At 42.6% G+C, this 24,486-nt stretch overlaps 3 protein-coding genes across 4 annotated transcripts in view; 1 reads left to right on the forward strand and 2 right to left on the reverse strand.

Annotated features, from left to right (window-relative positions):
- The window catches only part of LOC134094001 (septin-7-like), a 28,174-nt gene extending 21,505 nt beyond the window's left edge, over positions 1–6,669 (forward strand). For both annotated transcript variants that reach the window (XM_062547353.1, XM_062547354.1), the window contains exons 9-13: positions 2,289–2,340; positions 3,033–3,158; positions 3,636–3,771; positions 3,955–4,100; positions 4,445–6,669. In XM_062547353.1, the coding sequence (XP_062403337.1) occupies positions 2,289–2,340; positions 3,033–3,158; positions 3,636–3,771; positions 3,955–4,100; positions 4,445–4,484 (500 nt within the window). In that variant the 3' untranslated portion in view covers positions 4,485–6,669. The remainder of the gene's footprint in view (positions 1–2,288; positions 2,341–3,032; positions 3,159–3,635; positions 3,772–3,954; positions 4,101–4,444) is intronic.
- A 441-nt stretch (positions 6,670–7,110) lies between these two features.
- LOC134094000 (zinc-binding protein A33-like) lies at positions 7,111–13,855 on the reverse strand. The gene is made up of 6 exons (XM_062547352.1): positions 13,226–13,855; positions 11,995–12,090; positions 11,662–11,880; positions 11,517–11,539; positions 9,741–9,859; positions 7,111–9,597 (listed from the first exon to the last, which is right to left on the reverse strand). Exons 1-6 carry the CDS (start codon positions 13,631–13,633, stop codon positions 9,065–9,067), a joined length of 1,398 nt encoding a protein of 465 aa, XP_062403336.1. The 5' UTR covers positions 13,634–13,855; the 3' UTR covers positions 7,111–9,064.
- A 5,128-nt stretch (positions 13,856–18,983) lies between these two features.
- LOC134094002 (E3 ubiquitin-protein ligase TRIM35-like) lies at positions 18,984–24,007 on the reverse strand. Its single transcript, XM_062547355.1, has 6 exons — positions 23,297–24,007; positions 22,663–22,758; positions 22,139–22,369; positions 21,997–22,019; positions 21,498–21,619; positions 18,984–20,022 (listed from the first exon to the last, which is right to left on the reverse strand). The coding sequence occupies exons 1-6, from the start codon at positions 23,705–23,707 to the stop codon at positions 19,466–19,468; spliced, it is 1,440 nt and encodes a 479-aa protein (XP_062403339.1). The 5' UTR covers positions 23,708–24,007; the 3' UTR covers positions 18,984–19,465.
- Between the last annotated feature and the right edge of the window lie 479 nt (positions 24,008–24,486).

The following is a 24,486-nucleotide window of genomic DNA, read 5'->3' on the forward strand; positions in this document are numbered from 1 at the left end:
CCACCAGCCTACCCCCTTCTCTTCTTCATCGACCACAACAACTTTTGATGGATGTTGTTGTTTTTGTTTTTGTTTTGTTGATATTGTGCACTGTTGTCTTATTTTTGCCTTCTATGATTTTATAAGAAGCCTCCTCCCCCTGAAAAATGGGTGTGTGTGTGTGTGTGTGTGTGTTTGAGTGTGTTTGCGTGTGTTTTTGTATGTGTGTGTGTATGTGTATGTGTGTGTTTTGGCCATTTTGAATCGTTGTGATGTGGGTGAATCCTTGTACCAGTCTTTCACTTTTTTCATTCTTCCTTTTTTTGTTTCTTTCTCTTTTTTCTTTGTGCTCTTTTTCTCTTTCTTTTTTCCTTGTTCTGTTCCATGACTGACAGAGGGCATTTTTGGTAAATCATCTCTCACTTTTATACGCCACCTCCTGCACCCCCGCCCCCCACCCCCAATCCTCCAGCCCAGTCCTGCCCCTTGCCCTTTCACCTTTTATGTTGCTGTGACCATAGGTCAAAGGTCATCCTTGGGGCTCTTGCTGGTCATGAAGAAACTGATAAGTCATCTTGTGCTATTTACTAGTTGCATACGTAGAGCCAAATCTCTCTCTCTCTCTGTCTCTCTTTCTCTCTCTATCTTGATCTCTCTCTCTCTCTCTTTTTCTCTCTATCTCTCTTTCTCTCTCTATCTTGCTCTCTCTCTCTCTGTCTCTCTTTTTCTCTCTCTCTCTCTATCTCTCTATCTCGCTCTCCCTCTCTCACTGTCTGTCCCGTTAACCGTCATATGCCTAGGAGACTAGTCCATGATCCCTGTGTTTTGTTTTGTGTGGACTGATGCCTCGTCCAGAGCTGCATGCTTGGCACAACCCCTCAGCTTCCTGTCCACCCTACTTCCTGTCCTGTGCAGATGTAGTGTTGCACACGCGGAAAGTATTCTGGCCAGCCTCTCATGCACCGTAATGTAAGTGGACTGAACTATTTCAGAACTCCACGCAGGGCACGATGGAATCCATCCATTGCTGTTGCACAACTCAAGGTCAGTCGATCCGAGTCGATGGTGCACTCAATGACTTTGCACGCCACACAGTGCATTTGGTTTGTTTGTCCCAGTTGTCCCAAAAACCACATTGATTTGAACAATGGTGGCAGAGTCAGAGTCTCTGTGCTGTTGACTGCAGGATTGACACTTCCACCTGTCTGACCTAACCACAGGTGTAGAGCTTCTTAAAACAAAAGAATGCATCAATCATTTTGGCTCCTCTTGGAATTTTTTTTTGTTTTTGTTTTGTTTTGTGTAGTTTTTTCCCCCTCCGCCAAGTAGAACTACAAATCCCATCATGCCATCACACCCACAACCCCCCATGGTCCTCCCCCTCGCCCTCCACACTCCAGTCATCAGACAGCCGCTGACCTCCGACCTCTCGTGCTTGTCCTCATTGCTCATGTAATCCCACTACCCAGCCATTCTGAGTTACTGTAGACAGATAGGCTCACGGCAGGTCAAGGGTCACCCCTCTGCACCCCCTCCTCCTCCTCCTCCTCCTGCTCTGGGAGCCAATCAGGTAGGTCCGAGCTCTTAACGTGCACTTTTGGGGCGTGGTGGTCCGAGACTTGGAGCGCAGTGGTCCTCGTAGTTGGCCCCCGCCACGGTCCGCGCTGGATGAAGAGAACAGAGAGGCCTCATCGCTGTCCTTTTCCAGAATCCCACTCTTTAACCGATTACTGATCGTGTGTGTGTGTGCGTGTGTGTGTTCGTACGTGTGTGTTTGTTGTGCGAAGCGCTGTCTGAGCATGTCGAAAACGAAACGACTCATCTGACATACCTGTGTTTTGACCTGTTAACCCTCCTCGTAACCTCAAGGCATGTTTTTGACTTAACTGCCCACCTGTTTCCTGTGTGTAAAACTGTTAACTGTACTGTCAGCTAACAGTTCACATTGTGATCAGTCTGTTTGTGTCATTGTTGTTGTTGTTATTGTTTTGCGTTTAGCCATTCATGTTTGTTGATTCTTGCTTTCAGTAAACCATTGTGGAGTACCCTGTGTGATTCCCATGTGTGTGTGTGTGTGTGTGTGTATGTATTTGTTGTGAAACAACATTTTAGAAACACTGTTGTTTGTCTAGGGTTGTGTGTGTGTGTGTGTGTGTCTGCGCCTGTGTTCTTTGTGTGTGTGTGTGTGTGTGTGTGTGTGTGTGTGTGTGTGTGTGTGTGTGTGTGTGTGTGTGTGTGTGTGTTTTGTGTTGTGTGTGTTTGTGTTTGGAGTGGTAGTGTTCACCTGTCTGTGTTTCCTGCCGTTTCAGTGGAGAATGGCGAGCACTGTGACTTCACCGTCCTCAGGAACATGCTGATCAGGTGAGCCTTGCGCCCAATGAGGCTCAGGTGAGCCTAGCGCCCAGGGTGGTGGAGCTTGCTCACGGCCAGGATCAAACAGGCACTGCAGCAGAAACACGCTTTTCAGGATCATTAAACTGTCACGCTGCATTAGAAGCTGGTAGCTGTTTGGCATCCAGACCCATGCATTTAATTGGAGAGAATAGTAGAAAGAGTGACAGGAAGCATATGGGAGAGAAAGATGGCATGAGAAATAATAATAACCAGCGTTGAACTCACACTGCAAAAAATGAAATCTAACCAAGTGTAATTATCTTATATTAAGATCAAAAATCTATTTGGTATTGTTCATATAAGTATGAAAATACTTACCTAGCACTCTCTCAAAAGATAATTTCACTTAATTTAAGAAGACTTTGACTTATTTTAAGGAGTCTTATCAAGACAAATTTACTTACTGCACGGACAGATCATTTTGCTTGTTTTCAGGAGGAATTTACTTAAAATAAGACAAACTTAATTAAGTCAAATGATTTAAAAAGAAAGCACTAGGTTTTTGCAGTGCAACGACTTGAACTGAGAGACTTGTATTTGCGTGTAGTAGTGTGCACAGCTACATGTGCATAGCCGTACTGTGCAGGGAAGTACAGTAGCACTGGCAGGACATCTCACTCGTGGTGACCGCTGACGCTCTTGTGGCTTTCCCTCCGCAGGACTCACATGCAGGACCTCAAAGATGTGACCAACAACGTCCACTACGAGAACTACCGCAGCAAGAAGTTGGCCGCTCTCACATGTAACGGCGTCGACACCTCCAAGACCAAGGGCCAGTTGACAAAGTAATGCATCTTGACCAGAGATCAAAGCGGAGAATAAAGAGCTGTTGATCACGCATAGCGCTAGCCAGATGTTTGATTAGCGTTAATGTTGTTAGCCTCAGTTCTAACCCATTTTAGGGGGAGTCGAGGCAGCAGTATTTTGAGCCTGTTGTTGAGTTGATACAGTTGCTCTTTCTGGTCTTTTCCTGGACTTATTTCTTTGCCCCTCTCTCTCTCTCTCTGTCTCTCTTTCTTTCTCTCTCTCTTGCTTGCTCTGTCTCTCTCATCCCTGCCCTGTTCTCTCAATCTCTCTATCTCTCCACTCTCTTTCTTTCTCTCACTTTCTCTCTCTCTCTTGCTTGCTGTCTCTCTCATCCGTGCCCTGTTCTCTCAATCTCTCTCTCCACTCTCTCTTTCTCTTTCTTTCTCTCACTTTCTCTCTCGCTTACTCTCTCGCTCTCTCACCCGTGCCCTGTTCTCTCTCTCCCTTTCTCCCAGGAGTCCTCTGGCCCAGATGGAGGAGGAGAGGCGAGAGCACGTGATGAAGATGAAGAAGATGGAGACCGAGATGGAGCAGGTGTTTGAGATGAAGGTCAAAGAGAAGAAACAGAAGCTGAAGGACTCTGAGGCAGAGGTGTGTGTGCGTGTGTGTGTGTGTATGTGTGTGTGTGTGTGTGTGTGTAAAACAGAATTACCTGGTGCGCAAGAACGCTTTATTAAACATGTTAAGGCGTAGAGAGTGTGCAAGTATGACTTTGTATTTGCCCTTTTTCTGATCTCCCCTCCTCGTCTGGTTCTTGCTCTTGCTCGTGCTCAGTTGGAGCGACGTCACGAGCAGATGAAGAAGAACCTGGAGGCCCAGTACAAGGAGCTGGAGGAGAAGAGACGCCAGTTCGAGGACGAGAAGACCAACTGGGAGACGCAGCAGCGCATCCTGGAGCAACAGAGGCTGGACGCCTCCAAGTGAGTCTCCATTTTCTCAAGTCTGCTTCATACCACCCTGCATGTGTATGCACCCAGGTTTGATGTTAGATGTAGAACAGCCCTTTCCTGTATTGAAACTGAAATTAGGAAGAACAATTGTCATGAAAACAGGAATGTTGTCACTATCTGAGATGTACCCCAAACTGGTTGTCAAACTGGAGGGAAATGGAACTTAAATAAATGCAGGCAGCTATTAGCATCTGTTTGCCTTGCTGCGCTGTCGCCTGCTATCTCATTATGGAGCATCTGTTGGTGTGTTAGTGTGCTCCCCCCAGTTCAAAGCCTCATCTGCTCTCTGGCTCTCTCTGTGTCTCTGTCTGCAGGACCATGGACAAAAACAAGAAGAAAGGAAAGATCTTCTGAGAACACACGGCCAAGCTTTCACTCTGATCACCATTCTTCAGACTGCGTTTTGCTTTTTTTTAATGCTCATGATTTAGGACCCACACACACACACACACACACACACACACACACACACACACACATGTGCTAGCACACACTCAAACTCACACTCACACTCACACTCACACTCACTCACACAGTCAGCACATTAACATTTAACGTACCTCAGACATTCCATTTTAACATTCCATCGTCGTGTACATAATTTAACTCGCTCAGTTGTTTCGGAGATTTTTACATTGGCCTTATGCGGTGTCAGAGCCGTGTGTGAACAGCACACACCCAAAAGCCCTGTTCTCCCCTGACCGCTGGTGTGGTTTGGGTCTGTATGTACGTACGTTAGTAAGTTAGCGACACCGTCGCTAGACATGACAAAGAGGCGAACGCACCCCTCTGCTCCTCGAGCTGCTGCTCCTCGTTATGATACCCGTCGTTATGATTACCATTGATTGCTTCTTTCGCCTCCCGAGCTTCCGGATCCTTCTGCGACACGACCGAGCACTGCTGGACGAGGCGTCCACTGCCCGCTTGTTTGTGTGTGTCAGCAGGCACGGTAGCGTATAGGTACTGTAGCTCTCGCAGATCGTCCACACACACACACACAGACACACACACGCAGGCGCTCACGTACGCACACACTAAGTAGGCACACGCATGTGACCGTGGGAAGTATGGCTTTTGAGAGTGGAGAACAGAAGGTGTTTGAACGTGTTAAGGGAACCAGAATGAACCGATAGGTTGTTGGAGATGCCGGGCGAAGAGGCGTTGCAGATGGCAGGTTATAAAAATGGCACAAATGCAAGAGACGGGCATTACTGTGGAGGGTGAGCGCTTTCTCCCACTCAGCATTTGCACTGCTTGGCGGAGAGTGTGTTTGTGTGCTGGTGTGCGTGTGTGAGAGTGAATTCAACATTACAGAAGCTGGGGAGGTGTCATAGATATTGCCTGTCATATTTTTTTTTTTTTTTTTTTTAGCTATTATGTTTTTTTTTACCCAACCTGTAGAATGCCACGTTACTTTCAGAAGACCCTGTCAAACAGTAGGGCCCCTCCTGTACACATGTTTGCTTTGATGTGTATCTTATGTCTCCCTGTTAGATGGTGGTATGCAAAATAGCATGAGTGGCAAAGTAACAATAACTTTTTTAATGACTTGATTGCATTCATATTAATGATGAGAATAAAGACGATTATGACAGATCTGTCACCCCTCTCCACACTCCATGCCAAGAAACAGAGTTTAGGACGGAGAGCTATGGCCCCAACTCTTGTTTTTTTTTATTATTATTGTTATTATTGTTATTATTATTATTATGATTATGATATTGTGAAGTGATGGATCTCGTTTTTGAAGCCCTACCTGTAGATCCTCCATGTTTCATGCCCTTGACTTAAAAAGGAGCATACAGGCCCTGGTCCTCTGCAACCAACTGAGGCTCTGCACCCCCAAACCCCACCCCCCACATGCAACCTCTCACCTCTTGGAGCAACAACCCTTCCAAACTGACCTTGCAATGATTTGTATGGATTACTTTAGTATCTGTATGTTGTTATATGTAGTACACCTGAACTGAATACTGGATCTTATGATTTCTATAGCAAACAGTCTGCATAGAGTGTGTTCACTCCAAATGTTCTGTAATGAACACGTTGTCACATCTCATGTTGTCATACCCACAATCCACTGGTTGACTTTATGACAGCCTCGCTATCTATTTGATGGCGCAATGCATGTGTGGGTAATTGATATCTTGCAGCCACGTGTGCAAAGAGTCGGTACAGTGTATATGGTCTATTATTTAGTTCTTGTGTGGTAGACGACGAGGTTGAGTTGATGGGGAGAGGTTGTGAGGGGTGGCTGATGTGTTGAACAAGAGAAGTGCCGTTCACATAGACACCATCTAACCATTCCCAGTGCAGTGCCCGGGACCCAGTTTTATTGCTAGACCTGAATATGACTTTAGCTATTTTATTTTTGTTTGTTTGTTTGTTTGTTTTATTATTGTTATTATTTTTTATATATAAATATACACGGTTTTCAACTTTTAATCTTTTTTTTTTGTTTATTATATGCTGTTATTATAATGTTCTCTATACCTAACTGTATATTATTAATATTAAAGATGGAGAGGTGATGCCACAACCTTGTTTGTTTCTCTTGAAATTTCATTCCACTGCTTCCTACGGATCAGACATCTGCATGCGACTCTGACTGCTAACATACAGGTGTATCTCAAAATCAATATAGGCTAATATCATGGAAAAGTTAACTCTTAATTATTTCAAAACTTTCATATAATCTAGATTAATCGCACATGTCGTGAAACATTACAAGCTTTTTTCTGTTTTAATTAATCTTGATGATTTACGGTGAACAGCCCATCCAGACACTTTTTTTTTTATATCACATTTTGATTGCTCAGGATAAAATGAGTATTCATCTAATGCAACACTCTCCAGATATGGCCACTAGAGGGTGTACTCATCAGTTCTTGGTCCATTCTACTACAGCTTAAAACTTGAAGCAGTAAAGGCACACGCATACACACACACACACACACCCACACGGTGTAAGTGGCTGGATGTCTGTTTATTCGGAGAGGCCAAATCTACCCACATGTGTGGAGTATATCCCATACATTTGAGAAGTACACTCTTACAGGTGTAGACAGGTGTTTTCTAATGGCATGTCACATACATTTGGGTAAGACATGTAGTGTAACGTATACGTATCAAGCATGCCCAGGTTAATTCATTACGAAAGTATGGCCTGAAAGGAGTAATATACAGTAGAGTAAATGTACTGCCCTGACCCATGCCACTGTTTGGGTAAGATACATTTTGCTCAGTAACACCACTCAGATCAGGTCAGTTTAGGACCTTCTAATAGACTTGGCCCAGCAGTTGACCACAGATGCAAATGACCTGCATAGCTAACACTGACACAGGAAATGTACCGTACATGGTCCCTGTCAAATAAGTCTATTAAGACATATCTGTCTCGGTGCTTTTGCCACAGTAAGCTCACTGAAGGATCTAAAGGCACAGTTGCCCTTGAGGGCTCACAGATGTACACATTATACAGGTGCATTAAAAAAAAACCTGAATATCCTGGAAAAGTCCGTTGCCCTGCACAGACTGAGAAAGGAACTCAGCTCAGGAACCATTGCCGGTATTTTCGAAAATATCTGTACCATGAATTTTCTATTGTAATATTTTTAGACTCTGGATTTTTCATTTCCGTGAGCTGTAAACAGTCGTCATCAAGATCGGAATAATCAATAGTAAAACAAAGAGAAGGCTTGAAATATTTCACTTCATGCGCAATGAATCTTGATGAATGATAATTTTTTAAAAATGCACCTATATGGTTTCACTTCAACCACTAGGTGGCAGAAGACACAAGCAAAAAAAAAAAAAAACTAAAACAAAAAAAAACATGAAAACCTTGAAAGATAAAGAGTAAACAAGTCAAACATAGGAAAAAGTATTCCAACTGGTCAAGGCAAACCAAATTATGTCAAGCTAAACAGCCAAAGAGTCCCGGAAATGCCCACCAATAATGTAGGCCTAGGCTAACATAGACCTTCCATGACCTGCCAACACAGTGCATTGTGTTTGTGGTTTATTATTGTTTATTTGTGGTATAGTAATCAACACAGCTTCTATTTAAATGCACAAATGTAACACGTGTAACACATGAGCAGTTTACCACTGCTTATCCAGCAGCGGTGTTGAGTCACAGTATTTAGTCACAGTAGTTTGCATAGCACAACATTTTTTATCTACAATCTGCACAGTTTTACCTCTTGTAAGTTCCACTTCTTTAGAAAAGGATTAGGCTCAGCTTCCCTCTCATGTGCAGTGACCTGGATTCATTCAGACCAAACTCTCCTCTTATTGGCTTAGCTTAGGCAATGCAGCACAACAAGTGTGACAACCTTATTCACCACATAGAGAAAGAAGAATAAGAGAGGAATGATTTCCTGCGAAGAAGCGTTTTTTTTTTGTTTATCTGGAAGTGTCCCTTCTGTTTCCAACCGCAGTGTATGAGCCCCATTTAAAGGGAGAGTTAGTCATTCTAGAGCCCCATTTAAAGGGAGAGTTAGTCATTCTAATTCCATGCACTTTTCTGACAAATTCTGTGGATAGCTCCTCACAGTTCTCTGTACTTTCAGTGTTGGTGCTCTAAAAGATCCAGTGTTCACTCACAGTGCTGGCTTTGTGACTGGGCAATGAACAGTGTATCAGACTGAGCTGTAAACAACGCGCTCCAGGAACACCAAATGCAAGGATGTCATTTGCTTGTTGAGCAACAACCCTTCACCGAAACAAAACAAGTCGAAACAAATGTGAACTTTGCTTTCAGAAGTCACAAAATGAACTCTAGCTTGTCTAAATGCATTATAACACTAGGTCAGATCAGCAATATTTTTGGTGAAATAAATCACATTGTCCCTCACTGGCAGAAATAACTGTGATATACTGCAGGTGAAAACTGCACCCTGTGAAGTGTGAAATGGAGAGACCAGTTCTTGTTACAGATTGACAGAAGGCTTCAGGGTTAAGATCTTCAGTGGCTGAACAGAACACACATTGCAAAAGTATGGGTACACCATCTCTGTGAAAGTGTGAATGAACGAGTGGAGGACTTCACCAGTATCCGCGTCAGAGAAGCTCACCTTTCCTCCGTCCCATTCTAAATGAACTCTGATCCTCTGAGGTTTCTGACTGACCGTGAGTGGAGTGAGGAGCTCTGTGGAGTAACCTTTGCCGTACCTACCGTGAGCACAACCGATATACCAGAGACCAAACTTCAAATGCTGTTCCCTGTTTTTGTACTCGGACTCTGAGACCACCCCCAGAGCCCAGGTCGGGCAGTCTCCAACCTCAACCTCCCAGCTGTGCGTCCCAGAGGAGAAGCCCTCGGAGGCCAGGACGCTGGTGTAGCCGTCGAACCTCTCGGGATTGTCAGGAAGCTGCTGAATCTCAGTGCAGAGTTGTAGACTGGTCAAGTCATCGGACAGTGCAAGGCACGGGTGCGCTGTGTTTGGGTCCAGTGTCACAGGAGCTGGAGAAAGACAATGATCGTAAGTAGGCCTATGTGCCTGTAACATGTGACAACAAGTACTGTTTTTTTTCCCCAAGTCGTTTCATTGTTCATAAAATCTGTCAAAAACTTGATTAGTGGCTGTGAAAAACGCTAAAACGTACTGTACTCAATGATCCCTTGCATCTTCTCCCAGACGCTGAACTTCAGGTTGCTCAGGTGACTCGCCACATTCATAAGCTTCGCTGAAACCTCTCCAGGATCCTGCAGTGTGCTCTGGGCTCTGCAATGACAGTTAGGAGTCGGTTGTGCTCAAGGCTGTCACAGCTAATGCTGGCACAATCGCATAAACAAAAAGCTGAATAGAATGAACTGAGTAACCCAATTTCCAATTTCCAGACGCTTGTAAAACACAAACAAAAACAGAATGTGCTAATTTGCATATAGCTACAAAATGACCTAGACAACATATCAGATATTTAAAGTGACACATTTCACTATTCCATGGATAATATACAGTATATAAGCTAATTTTGAATTTGATGCCAACATGTCTCAAAAGAGTTTTGAGGACAGGGGAACTAAAGGTTGGAAAACGTGTGCAATGATAAAGACAACAAATTGATGCATTTCTCAGTCTCAACTAATTAGGGTAACTGGCACCAAGATTGAGTGAAAAAGTAAGATATTCAGAGAATCCAGAGAAATCTTTAAAAAAAAAAAAAGATTATGGGATGGCTGTGATCTTTGAGCCTCAGATGCATTAAAACCAGACCTGTTTCTGTGCATCATTGCATGGGCCCAGGACACAGTTTGAAGTAAAATCCAGAAATGCTGGTAAAAACTGTACCATGCAAAAAAGGAAACATATTTAGACATAATACAGAAATGCCACCAACTTATCTGGGGTGAAAAGGAAAATGGTCCTGTGGTTTTTGGAAATGTCATGACTGTGCATCAGTGCACAAAGGAAGGTCCATAACGACATGGAGTTTGGTGTGGATGAACTTGACTGGCCTGTACAGAGTGCTGACCTCAACCCGATAGAACACCTTTGGGATGAATTAGAGCGGAAACTGAGAGCCAGTCTCCTCGCCCAACATCAGTGTGTGACCTCACAAATGCACTTCCAGAAGAATGGCCAAAAATTCCCATAAACACACTCCTACAGTAAACCTTATGGAAAACCTTTCCAGAAAAGTCGAAGTTGTTATAGCTGCAAAGGGGGGCACCATCGTCATATTAAGGCCTATGGATTGAGAATGGGATGTCACTTAAGTCATCAGGGGGTGACCCAATACTTTTATAGTATATAGTGTACATGTGTGAGCCACATCTACGGCTACCAGACCACATTTTTTTCAGGAAAGACCTTGAATGTTTCAGGAAAACAATGGCAAATGCATTCTGCACATATTACAGCAGCATGGCTCCCTAGCAGATGAGTCTAGGTGCTGAAATGGCCTGACTGGAGTCCAGAACTGTCACATTGGGTGTGCCATGGAATGAAAAATATGATTAAGAAGACCCAACATTTCATCCTCAAAATCCTAGCAACTGGTCTCCTTAGTTTCCAAACACGTACAGAATGTTGTTAAATTAGGGAAAGAGGGAAAGCAACACATTGGTATACATGCCCCTGACCTATTTATTTTTACAGTTTCAGTTACTGTTAGGTTACTTAGCAGACGCTAAGAAAAAGAAAAAGTCTTCAAGAAAAAGTAGTGGTGTTAGTAGTTAGTGTTGGCTGGCATCAAATTGAAAATGAATATATACTTTCAACAAAAAACATTTAATTTCTCTGTTTCAACAATTTATGTTATATTTGAACTATTTCAAATAATATGATTTGTATATCATATAGCACAGTTTTTATTTACATTTTACACAGCGTCCCAACTTTTTTGGAAATGGAGTTGAAGAATGGGAAGTGAAAATACCTTTGTATGGTGGAATTGTAGTTCTGAAAAGAAAAGAGAATTCATTTTCTTTACTCAAGATGGCTCATGATTTTTACATGTCAGTTCACTCATACTGTATCTATACAACGTAATCACTTATAGGGACAAAATAACCTCTTTATACCTGCAGAAATGGAACATCGGCCATGTTCATCTCCATCTCCATGGCATGGATGGATTCGGAGAGATATGAGAGCTCCTGTATCTTCTTCATCATCATATAACTTTTCTGCTCCTCTTCCTCCCGAAGTGCTGCGATCCGGGCCATCTCCTCGTCGTGGAGGAACTGGTAGAGCGCCTGGAACTGTCCTTTGATCTGCAGCTCCGTGTGTCGGGCCTGGCCCTGAAAACAAAGACCGTCCCATGTCAATTCTCTCCCAGGATGCAGCGTTGAAGGTAGAAATCATGTGTACTGAATCAAATGTACTGAATTACTTAGTAAGTTGCTTAAACCCACCTTCAAGTGCATGATTCTTTGATTCAGCGTTTGCTGAATTCCTTTATAAGTGGTAAGATTTTCTCTCAGTGGCGTCATCCGTGTGTTGAGTTCTTCCTACAATAAAACATCATGAAACTGAGGCAGTGCTTTTAATTCATGATAAATTGTATCTGTTAATATATTTCTATGGAGAGCCATGCTGCAAGAAGTGGAGAGCTGCAGCAGTCTTACAGTAATGAGCTACTTTGACCTAATGGACAAGGCCGAGAGCTTTTATGTTGTATCATGCCGTTAGTATGACCTTCACCCAAAACCGCAGAATAAGATGTGTATGCTTTTTAAAGGTTCCTTTCAACTCATTTACCTTCTCTCTTTCTATATACTGAATTTGATGTCATAGGATTTTTTAACATGTTTCCCAAATGACTGGGTTAACAGGTTTATGAACAAAATTCTCACGCCTTTTGGAGACAGGTGGGGAGCTACTAGTAGCTTGAGAGTTATAGACCCCTGCTCTAAGGCAGGTACAGTAGAGACATGTATGATCATGACTAGGCTACTTCGGTTGGTTCTCACCCTCAGGGTAGTGTCATACTGTATACTGGGTTCCCATAGGTTTCTGGAATATCATGGGATTATATTAGGCCTAATACAACTATATTCCTAGAATTTGTGTACAGTATGTCTGTATTAGCTTTACTGCTTGCTTGAATGGTTGTGGTTAGCCCAACTTTGTTTAATCGATATCCATCTATTCATCGTCTTTTACATCATCATTCATCTTCTATTCTTCTACTCGGCTGCTCTAAAATCCATTCAAAAAATTCATTATAGGTCATGGAAATTCTGTTTATATATATATATATATATATATATATATATATATATATATATATAGTATATATATATACAAATATATATATATATATATATATATATATATATATATAGGGAAAGTCTTGGGAACATAATGCATATAGCCATGTTTCAATCACATATGCTTCAAGCGGTTTGAGGGGTGGGGGGGTAGGTCATCCCATTCAATATCAAATGAATGAAGCTGAGACATGTAAAATCAAAACCAATGCCTTAATTGGTTTCTATGACTTTCACATAGTATGTCAAAAATAGCTTGCACTGTGGACTTGCTCTGAAGTTCACTCTTCACCCCAATGCATTCAACATTTACCTGCATCAGGTGGTCCAATACAAAAAAAACACAACAGGCATCAATATCAGCAGGCTCTACCTTGAGATCCTGTGCTGCTTCATCTATGGGACAGAACTTGTGGTCTGTGTGTTTCTTTGAGTCGCGGCACACCAAGCATGCCAGCTCCTTGTCCTCCAGACAAAAGAGCTTCAGTCTCTCACCGTGGAGGCGACACAGCACCTCGGCATCCGTCGCGGTCAGCCGCTGGCTCCGCTCCTGCAGGAAGTCCTCGCACAGTGTCCTCAGCACCCGATTGGAGGGCAGCTGCTTCATGGAGACTCTCTCCCTGCAGACAGGGCACTCCTGGGCGTCCTTCTCTTTCCAGGAGAGCTGCAGGCAGCCGCGGCAAAAGCTGTGCGAGCACAGCAGGAACACGGGGTCCTGGAAGATGTCCCGGCATACCGGACACGAGAGGTCCTGCTCCAGGAGAGAGGACTGCAGGTCCATTGTCAAGACAGATCGAGTTACGGTTCCACTGTGTTTGGCTTTTTTGTTTTGCTTTTTTTCAGAGCAGAAATCCGTCTCTCTTTCACACTTTAATTTTCATTCTATCTTTCTGCCTTTCCTTCTACCTGTCCTCCTCCCTTTCTCTCACCTTTGAACACCAGGTATATGCCCTGTGTGAATTGATGGCTTAACATAACAAGACAAGTGTGTTCAGGTAGAACATGCAGTCTAAATGTCATGGTGCGCTGGTGGGGCTGCTCTCTTTCAGAGACGCCGGTGCGCACCAGAAGGGGGTGGAGTTTCTGGGAGGATTGCAGGCATAATTGCCACAACCCTGTAGTTGTATACTGTGGACACAAATTTGCATTTTAACCTCAAGACAGCTGGTTGGAGTGTCGAATGAATGACGCATAACCTTATGCTGGCAACAACATAACATGACCATATCCTCGACATGTATGCTGAGGGTGAATGCTCATTCTATGTTGCATGTAGGTCACATGCTCTGTCTGCTGTTGATGTTGATAATGTTCCAAGACCGTCTCGAGAGCTCCATTATCAGTGAACATTCCATACGTTATCTTAATGCAGCGGAAGTAGCTTGGGAACAAAATAGAACCAGAAACAGTTGAAAAAGGGTTCTGAAGGATCTCTGATAGAACATTCAAGCCTTGTTTTTGTTTTTCTTGTTGACAGGGCCTATTCAAATGTATCAGAAAGGCGTCATCCCTCAGGCATAGGACTCCCTCAGCAGCCCAGAGGGCATCATGAGCGTTCTGCAAACTCATCACACATGTCAACTCACATAGGTGAAGACGCGTGCCTTACTACATCTTATGAGTGGAGCATAGTTACGCAACAAAATGGATAAAAGTACGGGATCATGTCATTCCGAACTCTGCTGTTGGAGACAGTAATACAATAGAAAGCTGGGACACAAACCATTTTTCCTTCTGACCTTTTTTGTGTCGTTAAAGTATGTTGACAAGTTACTTATTGACCCGGGCCCCACGGGTGTTAGAGCTATTATGCCAGGATCCACTCACTTTTTAATAAACACACACACACACACACACACACACACACACACACACACACACACACACACACACACTCTCACTGTTATCATGTCATCACAACATCACTATTTTTATATTCCACTTTTGTATTTATTCCACTTAGTTTATTAGGAAAATACCCAAATCAGGGACAACGGATGCCATGTTTTCACTGCAACCTCCTGGCAGAATTAATGCACTCAAGAGTAGAGCACAAACGTGAAGCACATCTATGCACAAGTTGTGTTTATTTAGAAATATGGCTAGTCTACCCTATTTTAACACTTATTTTGTCCTACTCTTTGGATTTAGACTACAAGAAGAACGTCAGGGTTCAAATACTAAAACCATGAACCAAATTCATGATAGGGTAAGTTAAGCTATTTGAGCAATAACAGACAGACAGACAGAGTGACACACAGACTGACACAAAGACAGACGTTCCTTGCATTAATAGATAGATAGATAGATAGATAGATAGATGATTAAAGTTCACAATTTTATAATACACAACAAATCTGCAAATTGTTAAATAAATGAAAATGTTGTTGTGTTGCTTAAGATACATGCGGCAACTTGTTGCAGGGCAGCCACATATCTGGTTCCATATTTATCTTCCATGGATGATGAAAGTTCTCAAGAAACTGAAGACTAAAATTCTCAAGAAAAGAGGTTGGTGTGCGTGAGAGCAACATAGACGTTAGGCTACTTATCTTGCACCGGATCAACTTCCTGGGTCTCAATGTTCTGATCACAACAACTCTGGTCAAATTACAAGTCAACACCAGAGATACTGTACATGTATCAGAAATACTGCCTATCCCTAGCTCTTGGCTGCAGCAACTCAAACTAGGTATCGATTTTTCTGTGTGTTTTGTGACTGTTGATCCACCCACCCAACATTTCAACCAGCCCACCCAAATAATGCCATTCCCTGAGCCAAGTCATTGTTTAATATTAACAGTTAATACAGGCCAAAGCTATATTGAGTTCAAACTTTCAAATGTGGGTTTAACCCAAATGCAGCACAATCTCTGTCACTCTGGAAAGCATGCTCAGCTCAGCCAGGTTTGCTTGCTTATGCAATCAAGGTGCAATGTGAACAAAAAAAGTATTGTCCTTCTCCTGTAGGCCACCCATTAGAATGTACCAGAATAATGGAAATGACATCTACTCAGTTTTTAAAAATCCTGTGGTAGAACCCCCTGACCCCCCGCTATACTTTGTCCCATCCAGGTTTGAGATGCCTCCGGTGCCCCTTGCCGGGCCATCTCAGACATTAGGCAGGTCTGTAGCAGGACACATGTATGGTACAAAAGATGAGAGGAGTCAACAAACAAACAAACAAACCTAACCCTCAACAAAAATAGCCTTCAACAAGAAAGGGTTTTCTTATCTGGAAAATGATCTTTTAAATGTGTTTCCTTGTCAGGAAAAGATGCCTGTTTTGTCTTGGTAGGTTATGTGGAAATGAAGACAATGGTTGTCTCAAGTAGAACTCCTGGCATTGGAGCAGGGGGGCGGATAGTAATTACATACTAATCTGACCTCAAAAACATGTATGGTATGTGCATGCAAAGCAGTGATTATTTGTGTCTGAAAACCACAACAAAGGTTACGGGCTCAAGATTGCAGGTAGGATTATCACATCTCACAAATGTGGGTAACCTGTTAATGCTTTGTTTCTATCTATCTATTCAAATTTGCATCAGATTGAACATTGTTGGCTGTAAAAGCATTTAAGCTAAATGCATATAGCGAAACGCAGATAGAGATTTCTCACAAGCCCACACAACTGGCAGAACATGGCAAAACATGTTCAAACTCTTTCACTCTGTGCCCTGTTGGATGTCAAATTGTACTGCAGGCGGTGTGTTGCATACGATCTATGTTAGGGCCTGGTGCACTGCATGACTAAATTCAGTGTAACTACAAAAAAGCTTGGATTCTTGCCATGACGCAATGGTGCAAGGTTAATCGCAATCACAGGCAGAAATTCTGTAATTATAGTATCCTGTTCTCTTTGAGATCTGACATACAATTCAAAAGAAAAATAAAATGGAATGGCATTTAAAACTAGAGCATGTTGCTTATGATAAGTGTGTGGCAATATTTTATAAGTTTGAATTTCATACATTGCAAATCTGACACAAAGTAGTTCAGAGAGTGAGCAGATGGTTTTCAATATGTGGCTTTAAACAGTGTAGTTTTTAACAGTATGTTCTGCCATAACCAATTAATAAAGAGCATTAATGGCAAATTGCCCAGAACAATAGGGCCAGAGGCATAGTGTCCCTCTTGCTGGACATTTGAAAGTTGCATCTGAATAGCTGTAATAAAAGATATTCAGGATTCTAACATCTGGGGATGAAAGGAGACTGTATATTTTAATATGACCAAACTTGGATGTTCAAAAGACATCATGCTTAGCACTCTGAGTTTTGCCTCCTACCCTCAGCATCAGGAAGGAGGTATACTGTACCTCCCGAAAATGTGACAGATACCTGGGATCGTTAGTATAATCAGCTGCTGGGTTTCTCAACAACATATAGGCCATCTGCCACCCCTACCCATGTCACTGCACGAGTATAGTGTACACTATGTTATTATCTTTTTATTACTTCATGTTTTTATGTGTTTTTGTGTGAATGTGCGTGTTAGCTACTGGTTCTCAAAACGAATCTGGCCAAAATGAATTGGTTTCGGTGGGGGGGCTTTTACAGATTTTGAATTTTTTATACAGTATACACGTCTTGGCAAGCTTGTGAGGGCACACTGGTTTAAAAATCTAGAGAGAAGTAATACTCTACTGGAAGCTACTGGCTAGTATCTTACAGCGAATATAATAAAAAGAAATAATATAGTAATTTACTGTATTGTATGGTCACTGTAACAAAGTTGTGCTGTAAAAAAGATAAAATATACAAATTGTATTGCAAGGATTGTATTGTTCAATGTGATCTAGCAGAGATTAATTGACACTAATCATATCTGAATTTGTTGGGAATTAAGATGAAGACAATATCTATTGCATAACTTTTATCGATTTTGATTTTGAAATGCAAAATACTGTCCCGGCCGGGTCAGTTTGACTCAAACAGTCTGAAAGTGTGAAAAAATGCAAACATAAAACAAGGGTCAGGGTTCTTCACCTTCACCAACTGTAGAACAGTTACCAGCTCCCTGTGGAATAGAGTTATCAATCAGATTCAAGCATTCTGTCACTGTGTTCCATGTGCCTCTGTGGGCCTGATTGGTGAGTATGAGAAGCGACACGGCTCCAAGAGATGACATGACCATGCTGCCATCTAGTGGGCGATAAAGGAAAGGTTGGAAGCATCCAATGTTATCGTTGTTTGAAGTTGTGACATTTCCCATTAAACTAACATGTGTAAGGGAGTGCTCTGAGAATTGGTGACCAAGACCTGCCATTGTTGCCACTCATGCAGGGACAGCTTCTGCGTTTGTTGACATACAAGGCAAAGCAGAAACAGTGAGGTATGCTTTGACATTTACTAATTTACGGCTTGTATCCAAAAATAAAATATCATGCATGTACGAGTGTCATTTATTCAGTTGATTTACTATTTCAGTCATGGCAGGTACTTTCAAGTTAGTCATATGACATGTTGTGGTTAAAACCAAATCATTTTATTACTGATTGGCCCTTAAAGGTATACTATGCAACGTTTTTCAGTTAATCAATTCGTTCCATACTGTTATATATGATTAAATGAGTCATTACCGGTCGAACGGTGTGTTTTTTGGTCGCTCTAGTGGTCTGTAGCGGTAAAACCACACTTGCAACTTCAGGAGACACCGGGCACGCACCCATGCTCTACTCCAGGAAGTGTCATGTAAAGTCTCATGAAAAGGCACGGCAGACTGACCGATTGAGGAGTTTTGTCAAATATACACGCTAAAGCTGTAGGGGAAGCTCTGCAGAGAAATATGCAAGCATAAAACGAGCGAAAATGAAAGCGAAACCGGCGATGAAATCGCCAATCCTGCATAGTATACCTTTAAGACACTCACTTGCTTTCCTCTTGAGCTGAAACGCTAGCTACGCACTGCCACTGAGATTAATAGGAATGATAATTCATCATTATTTGCAGGTGTATAATTTGTGTTGAATCATGTCCACAAGTGAGTACCTGTTTGTTACCGATTCAATGTGATGACAGCAACTAGAATTCCGGAATGTGGTTGACCCACCATGCAAAGAGATCGTTTTCAAAGACAGGGACTGTTAAATGTAAACATGTCACTGAAAGTCAGGAGACACAGGTGAGGAATGTTATTGAGTCTTTATTCGCAATGTAGAATATGCAGATGTTTCACCGCAATACTGCTACTTGACATAGTACACAACATTTACAGAACCTGTGGATATGTCTAATAAGATTACCGCAATTTCCCAACTATTAGCCGCGGCTTATATATTGATTTAGCAAAACTTCTTCAGCTATGAGGTTAATACAGAGGGCAGTTAACATGGTGTTAATATGGTTTTGTTTCTTTTAACTTGCGTAAAACACTGTCCTGCGGCTTATATGCGGGAAATTACTGTAGTCTTGATATTGTGACGGATATCATGGGGAGCCATGACCTTTTCATGGTTGGCCCACTCATAAAAGATCATCAAGCTATTAATATATCGATTAAATACTGTAAATTAGGTCAAAAGCAGGTTAAAAGTACTTTTTCTGGGGGGGGGGGGGGTACTGCTTTTATCAAACTGTAAAAGCTCCAAGCTTCGAATAGAGAGCCTCCTCTAACTGCTAAATTGCTCCACTGTAACGTAAGACCTCGCAGGCACAATTCGTAGTGGGTGCAGCTTGCAGTGGCTGTAGAAGTACGGGTAGACAGCCTCAGTGAAGTTGTGCTTGAAGACGTGTAGGCAAACATTGCGACCAGCATCAGTGAAGGTCACCTTGCCCTTGTCGCAATCCAGCTGGACCCTGATCTTCTGGATCTTCTGACTCACTCTGAGAAGGGTGAGGATCTCAGGAGAGTACCCTTTGCCGTACTTGCCGTTGTAAAATCCAACGTACCACAAACCGAACCTGTTTTCTTTGGTGTTTGTGTTCTTTCTCCTGTACACAGACTGGGCGATGACGCCTACAGCCCAGGCGGTGCTGTCTCCGACCTCCACGTCCCAGCTGTGCATCCCGGAGGTGAATCCCAGGGAGCCGAGGACGCTGGTGTAGCCGCTGAATCGCTCAGGGTTGCAGGGAAGCATCTGTCTCTCTTCGCTGAAGGCCATGCTGGTCAGATCCGCTGACACAACGAGGTCTGCGTGGGCAGTGTTAGGGTCGAGAGTCACTGGATCTGCCAAAAAAACAAAGAGATAAACAGAGAGAGAGAGAGAAAGAGAGAGAGAGAGAGAGAGAGGTGTATGAAACAGAAAGATTCATAGAATCAGAACACATTGTGGAGTGGAGAGAGAGTTAAAGCCCCTACACATGGCCACCAACACACAGTGCCTATAAAAAGTATTCAACCCCCTTGGATATTTCCCCATTGCATTACTTAATATCTTTGTCTATTGAATTTGGCCTTTTTTTTTTTTTTTTTACAATAATTCACAAAAAATCCCCTCTTTAATATCAAAATGAAATTATATTTCTACAAAGTAACGTTAATGAATTTTAAAAATATATCATGAAAAAATCAACTGCATAAATAGTCAACCCCTTTAAAGTGACTGACCTAATAATGTGTGGTGCTAAGTCTCACAATTAGTGAAATGAAGATCTCTTGAATGCAGTGAATGTGTATAGGAAAAGTTGATAAGACTACACCAAGGAGAACAGCAATAATAAACAACAATGCCAATTCAATCAATAGACCAATGGAAATAAATAAATACTATAATATACAAACCATAATGCATAAGAAACACGTAACAAACTAAGTAAATGTTGGAACAGATATGCCTTTAGACCCCTCTTGAAAGAGCCAAAACTATCACAGGAACAGTGAGCACTGAATCCTATGTACCAACAAGGAACCACTGAGGAAAAAATCTTGAATTTGACCTACAGTAGCGTTTACAGCTGGTCGACACAACACAGACGCTCATCAGAAGACCGCAGTGGGCGGTTGGGGATATACTTCTTGATCATTGAATTAAAATGGCAGGAAGCAGACCCAGTCAGTGTTCTATAGGCCAAAGTGAGAGAGTTCAATTTAATTCTGGCCACTATCGGGAGCCAGTCAAGAGAAACTAGGGCATGCTGTTGGATGACTTTGCTGAAGCAGTTGAGAGATCGCTTCCTCATCAAGAGGAGAGAAAGAGTCTAACGATGCCATCTTGCCCACACACGACAAAAACTTCCTTATTCATCAAACATTTATTATTATTAAATCTATATTCAATAATATTAAGGTTCACCCAAAGATATGTGGGAGACTCGGAGGTCAAATGGAAGAAGGTTCATTATCTGTTGAAACCAAAATTGAGCTTTTTGGCCGACAGACTAAATGCTATTTTTGATGGACAAAACACTATGCCTAATTTGATGGTGACAGTAGCATCATGCTGTGGGATACCTCTTGACAGCAGGCCCTGTGGAAGGCTTGTAAAAGTGAAATAATGTGATTCAGTCTGCAAGAGAACTACGACTTCGGGGGAGGATTTACTCAAAAGGCTTCTGCCTAGGTGTGCGGGGTTGTATTGGAAACGCTGAATGAAATTTAATATTCAAACGTCGACAACGGAGTGCACTGCACTCAACGCAACATTTGTGTGGAGCCCTTTAGAGTGGGCTGGAGAAGTGTGACCAGGTGGAGTATGAGCTTACTGTATGGAACCATGGTCTGCAGCTTCTGTGACACTTCAAACATCAGATTGCCCAGGTGTTTTGCCACGCCAATCAATAACTCTCCTGACACAGGCTCAGGGTCCTGTGGTGAGTATTGCATTCTAGAGAAACACACGAGTTGACGAAAAACATATGGATTAGCATGCACACATACAGAGAAACACAAGTTAGCATCTGCCGGAGTCTACCTGAAAAAAACACAATTAATTAATTGTAACCACATCCACATGACACAAAGAGAAAGACACAATGGAGCCCAGTTCAGAGATGTAGGCTATTGTCCCCCAAGTCACAGAAATAGAAGTGTGATCATTGCAAAGGGGGATGGGCGTTTAGGGGAAGGGTTTGGGGAGGTGAGCTTGCTCTCCAGTGTTTTGTTTGGTGTTTGGTTCAAATATCAACTAATGTTACACCATCCAGAATCACTGCATCCTCAAGTTATGTCACTAAGAGGCAAAGGTCAAAAGGGAGAACTTACCTTTCAACAATGGCTTTGTAATTCTACCAAAAAAGAAATTCAGGAGTATTGATTAGCAGATCAATCTACAGCATGCAAATATGTTCCTAATATTTTTGTTGACCATGTGATCACTCAGGGACCTTAAAAAGCACGAGTTTACCTGCAGGAATGAAAGGTCTTCAGCCCCAAGCTCTTTCTCAAGGGCTTGGATTTTGTCCAAAAGAGACGCGATCTCACTGTCAAGTTCATCTATTTTCTTCTTGATCATCTGTCTGTTATTTTCATCCTCCTCCTTGAGTGCTGCCAATCTGAAGGCCTCTTCTTCTCGTAGGAACTGATGAAGCTTCTCAAACTCCTCCTTGATGAGATGTTCTGTTTGTTCTGCTTGGTTCTAAATTTGTTTAAGAGTCACAGTGTGTAAATCCTCCTTCAAGCAACATTACATGCGTATAATACTGTAATTCACAGTGTAGTTTAAACATGCTCAACATACAGTAGCCGCAGCTTTATAAAGTAGCCTATAACTGAAGAAAGGGAGTGGATATGTCTTTTTTTCATCAGAAAAAGATGCTCACTGAACTTACAGTATATCACATACTGTATGTTTGAATACTCAAAGAACAAAGGAAATGATTGTTTACTTTTTATGAATGTGCAATTATATACTTTCAACATATATTTTACCTTTATATACTCAGCCGTTTGTTCAAAGTTTTGTTTGAATTCCTCAAAAGTTTTAAGTTTGTCTTGAAGGGGCTTCAGTTTACTTCTAAGTTCTTTCTAAAAATAAACAAAAACAAAGATATTAACACAATACTTTATTCCATGAATATTATCTCTTATTAAGCTCATGAAAATGTTTCAATTGAATTTGACTTTTATACATAGATACAGTATATCAAATGATGATTGCATTAATACCACCATTAATGGGCACATTATTTTCTTTTCATTCTTATGACCTGTCTGTCTTCAAGTTTGTGTTAGGGGACAACAACATACTTGAGTTGTGAATGTACCCTAAGTGTCAGCATTTACATAGGCTATAAATCAGATTCTAGTCTGGAAAAACTTGTCTGGCTGGATGTCTCTGACGCTTGTACTTTTCCATGCACCATTCAATTACACAGCATGTAACATTCCATCAGTTGTTTACATACTGTATGTCAACAAACATCAAAGCTATCATAAACCAATCACCAACCACAGAATGCCTTTAAAATTATATATTATGTGTCATCTCTACAAGCAACTAATTTCAAATAATCTCAAAAACAAACTACAAAGCTCTCCATAATCTCTGTAAAGTAAAGCTGACCTTGTGTTCTGGGGCGGCGTCCTCGACGGGCCTGAAGCTGTGTCCGTTGTGCTTCTTGGGGACTCGGCACTTGAGGCACGCGGGCCTCCTCTCGTCTTCGCAGAAGTGCGTGAGCGGGGCGCCGTGCGTGCCGCAGACGCCGGCCTGGGCGGAGGCCCGCTCCACCCGCAGGTGCCGCTCCTCCAGGATGGCCTCGCACATGCCCCGCAGCACGATGTTGGACGCCGGCTCCGGGTTGGCCGAGACGCAGCGGCACACCGGGCACTCGCGCTCCTGCCGCTGGCCCCAGAAGCGCAGCACGCACCGCCGGCAGATGCTGTGCGAGCAGGCCAGCAGCACCGGGTCTCGGAACACGTCGCAGCACACCGGGCAGGAGAAGTCCTCCTCGGTTAGAGACGGGCGGCCGGCCATGTGTCGGTCGGTGAGGGCAGCAAGCGACGGAGTCTTGGGAGTCCGAGGAGTCTCTCCCTGTCTCTCTTTCTCTAACTCTCTCACACGCTCAGCTAGTGCTTGCCCCTTTTGTGTTCTAGTCTCGCTCCTCTCTCACCCTGACAAGTGTGCTGTATACCGATTTCTTTGTCCTGCTCTCTCTGTCTCTGCTTTGGTGCGCCAGCACAAGTGTTTTCATCCTCAACCTGCCCTGAATGCAGCACCGTAAATCTCGACAAGCAGAAGCCACTTGGGTGTAAGCTCTCTCCCTCCCTGAAGCTACAGCCCAGTAAAATGTGTGTCTGTGTGAGAGCAGGGGTGTTTGCAAGCACAACATTCTCTGACAGATCAGCCAAGATAACACAAGATAAGAGTGTGGGTCAAATGTCATTATCACTTGTACACGGTGAACAAATACTGACATACAATAGAATATCAAAGTCACGGAAACATAACATTGGCTTTATGTCAGTCTTTTTTTGTGAATCCAATTATTCCAATAACATGCTAACTGTTATCTATACTTTACAGTGACATGAGGCTCTCATAGGACTACCCAGATCAGTAAAGTCAGCTAGCATACGGAAGATCAAACTTGACCTTCAGTTTGATTCACACCAAACCATCATACACCTGAAGTCATTTTCCCGTGAGCTACACACACATATTTATCCACAACGCAGAGGAAGGAAAGTTGCATTCGCATCAGGGTGTTGAACCACCTGATTAACTGGTTTAACCAGTTTGCATTATGCAACAGT

This window comes from Sardina pilchardus, chromosome 10, assembly GCF_963854185.1.
Source record: "Sardina pilchardus chromosome 10, fSarPil1.1, whole genome shotgun sequence".
Lineage (NCBI taxonomy): Eukaryota > Metazoa > Chordata > Actinopteri > Clupeiformes > Clupeidae > Sardina > Sardina pilchardus.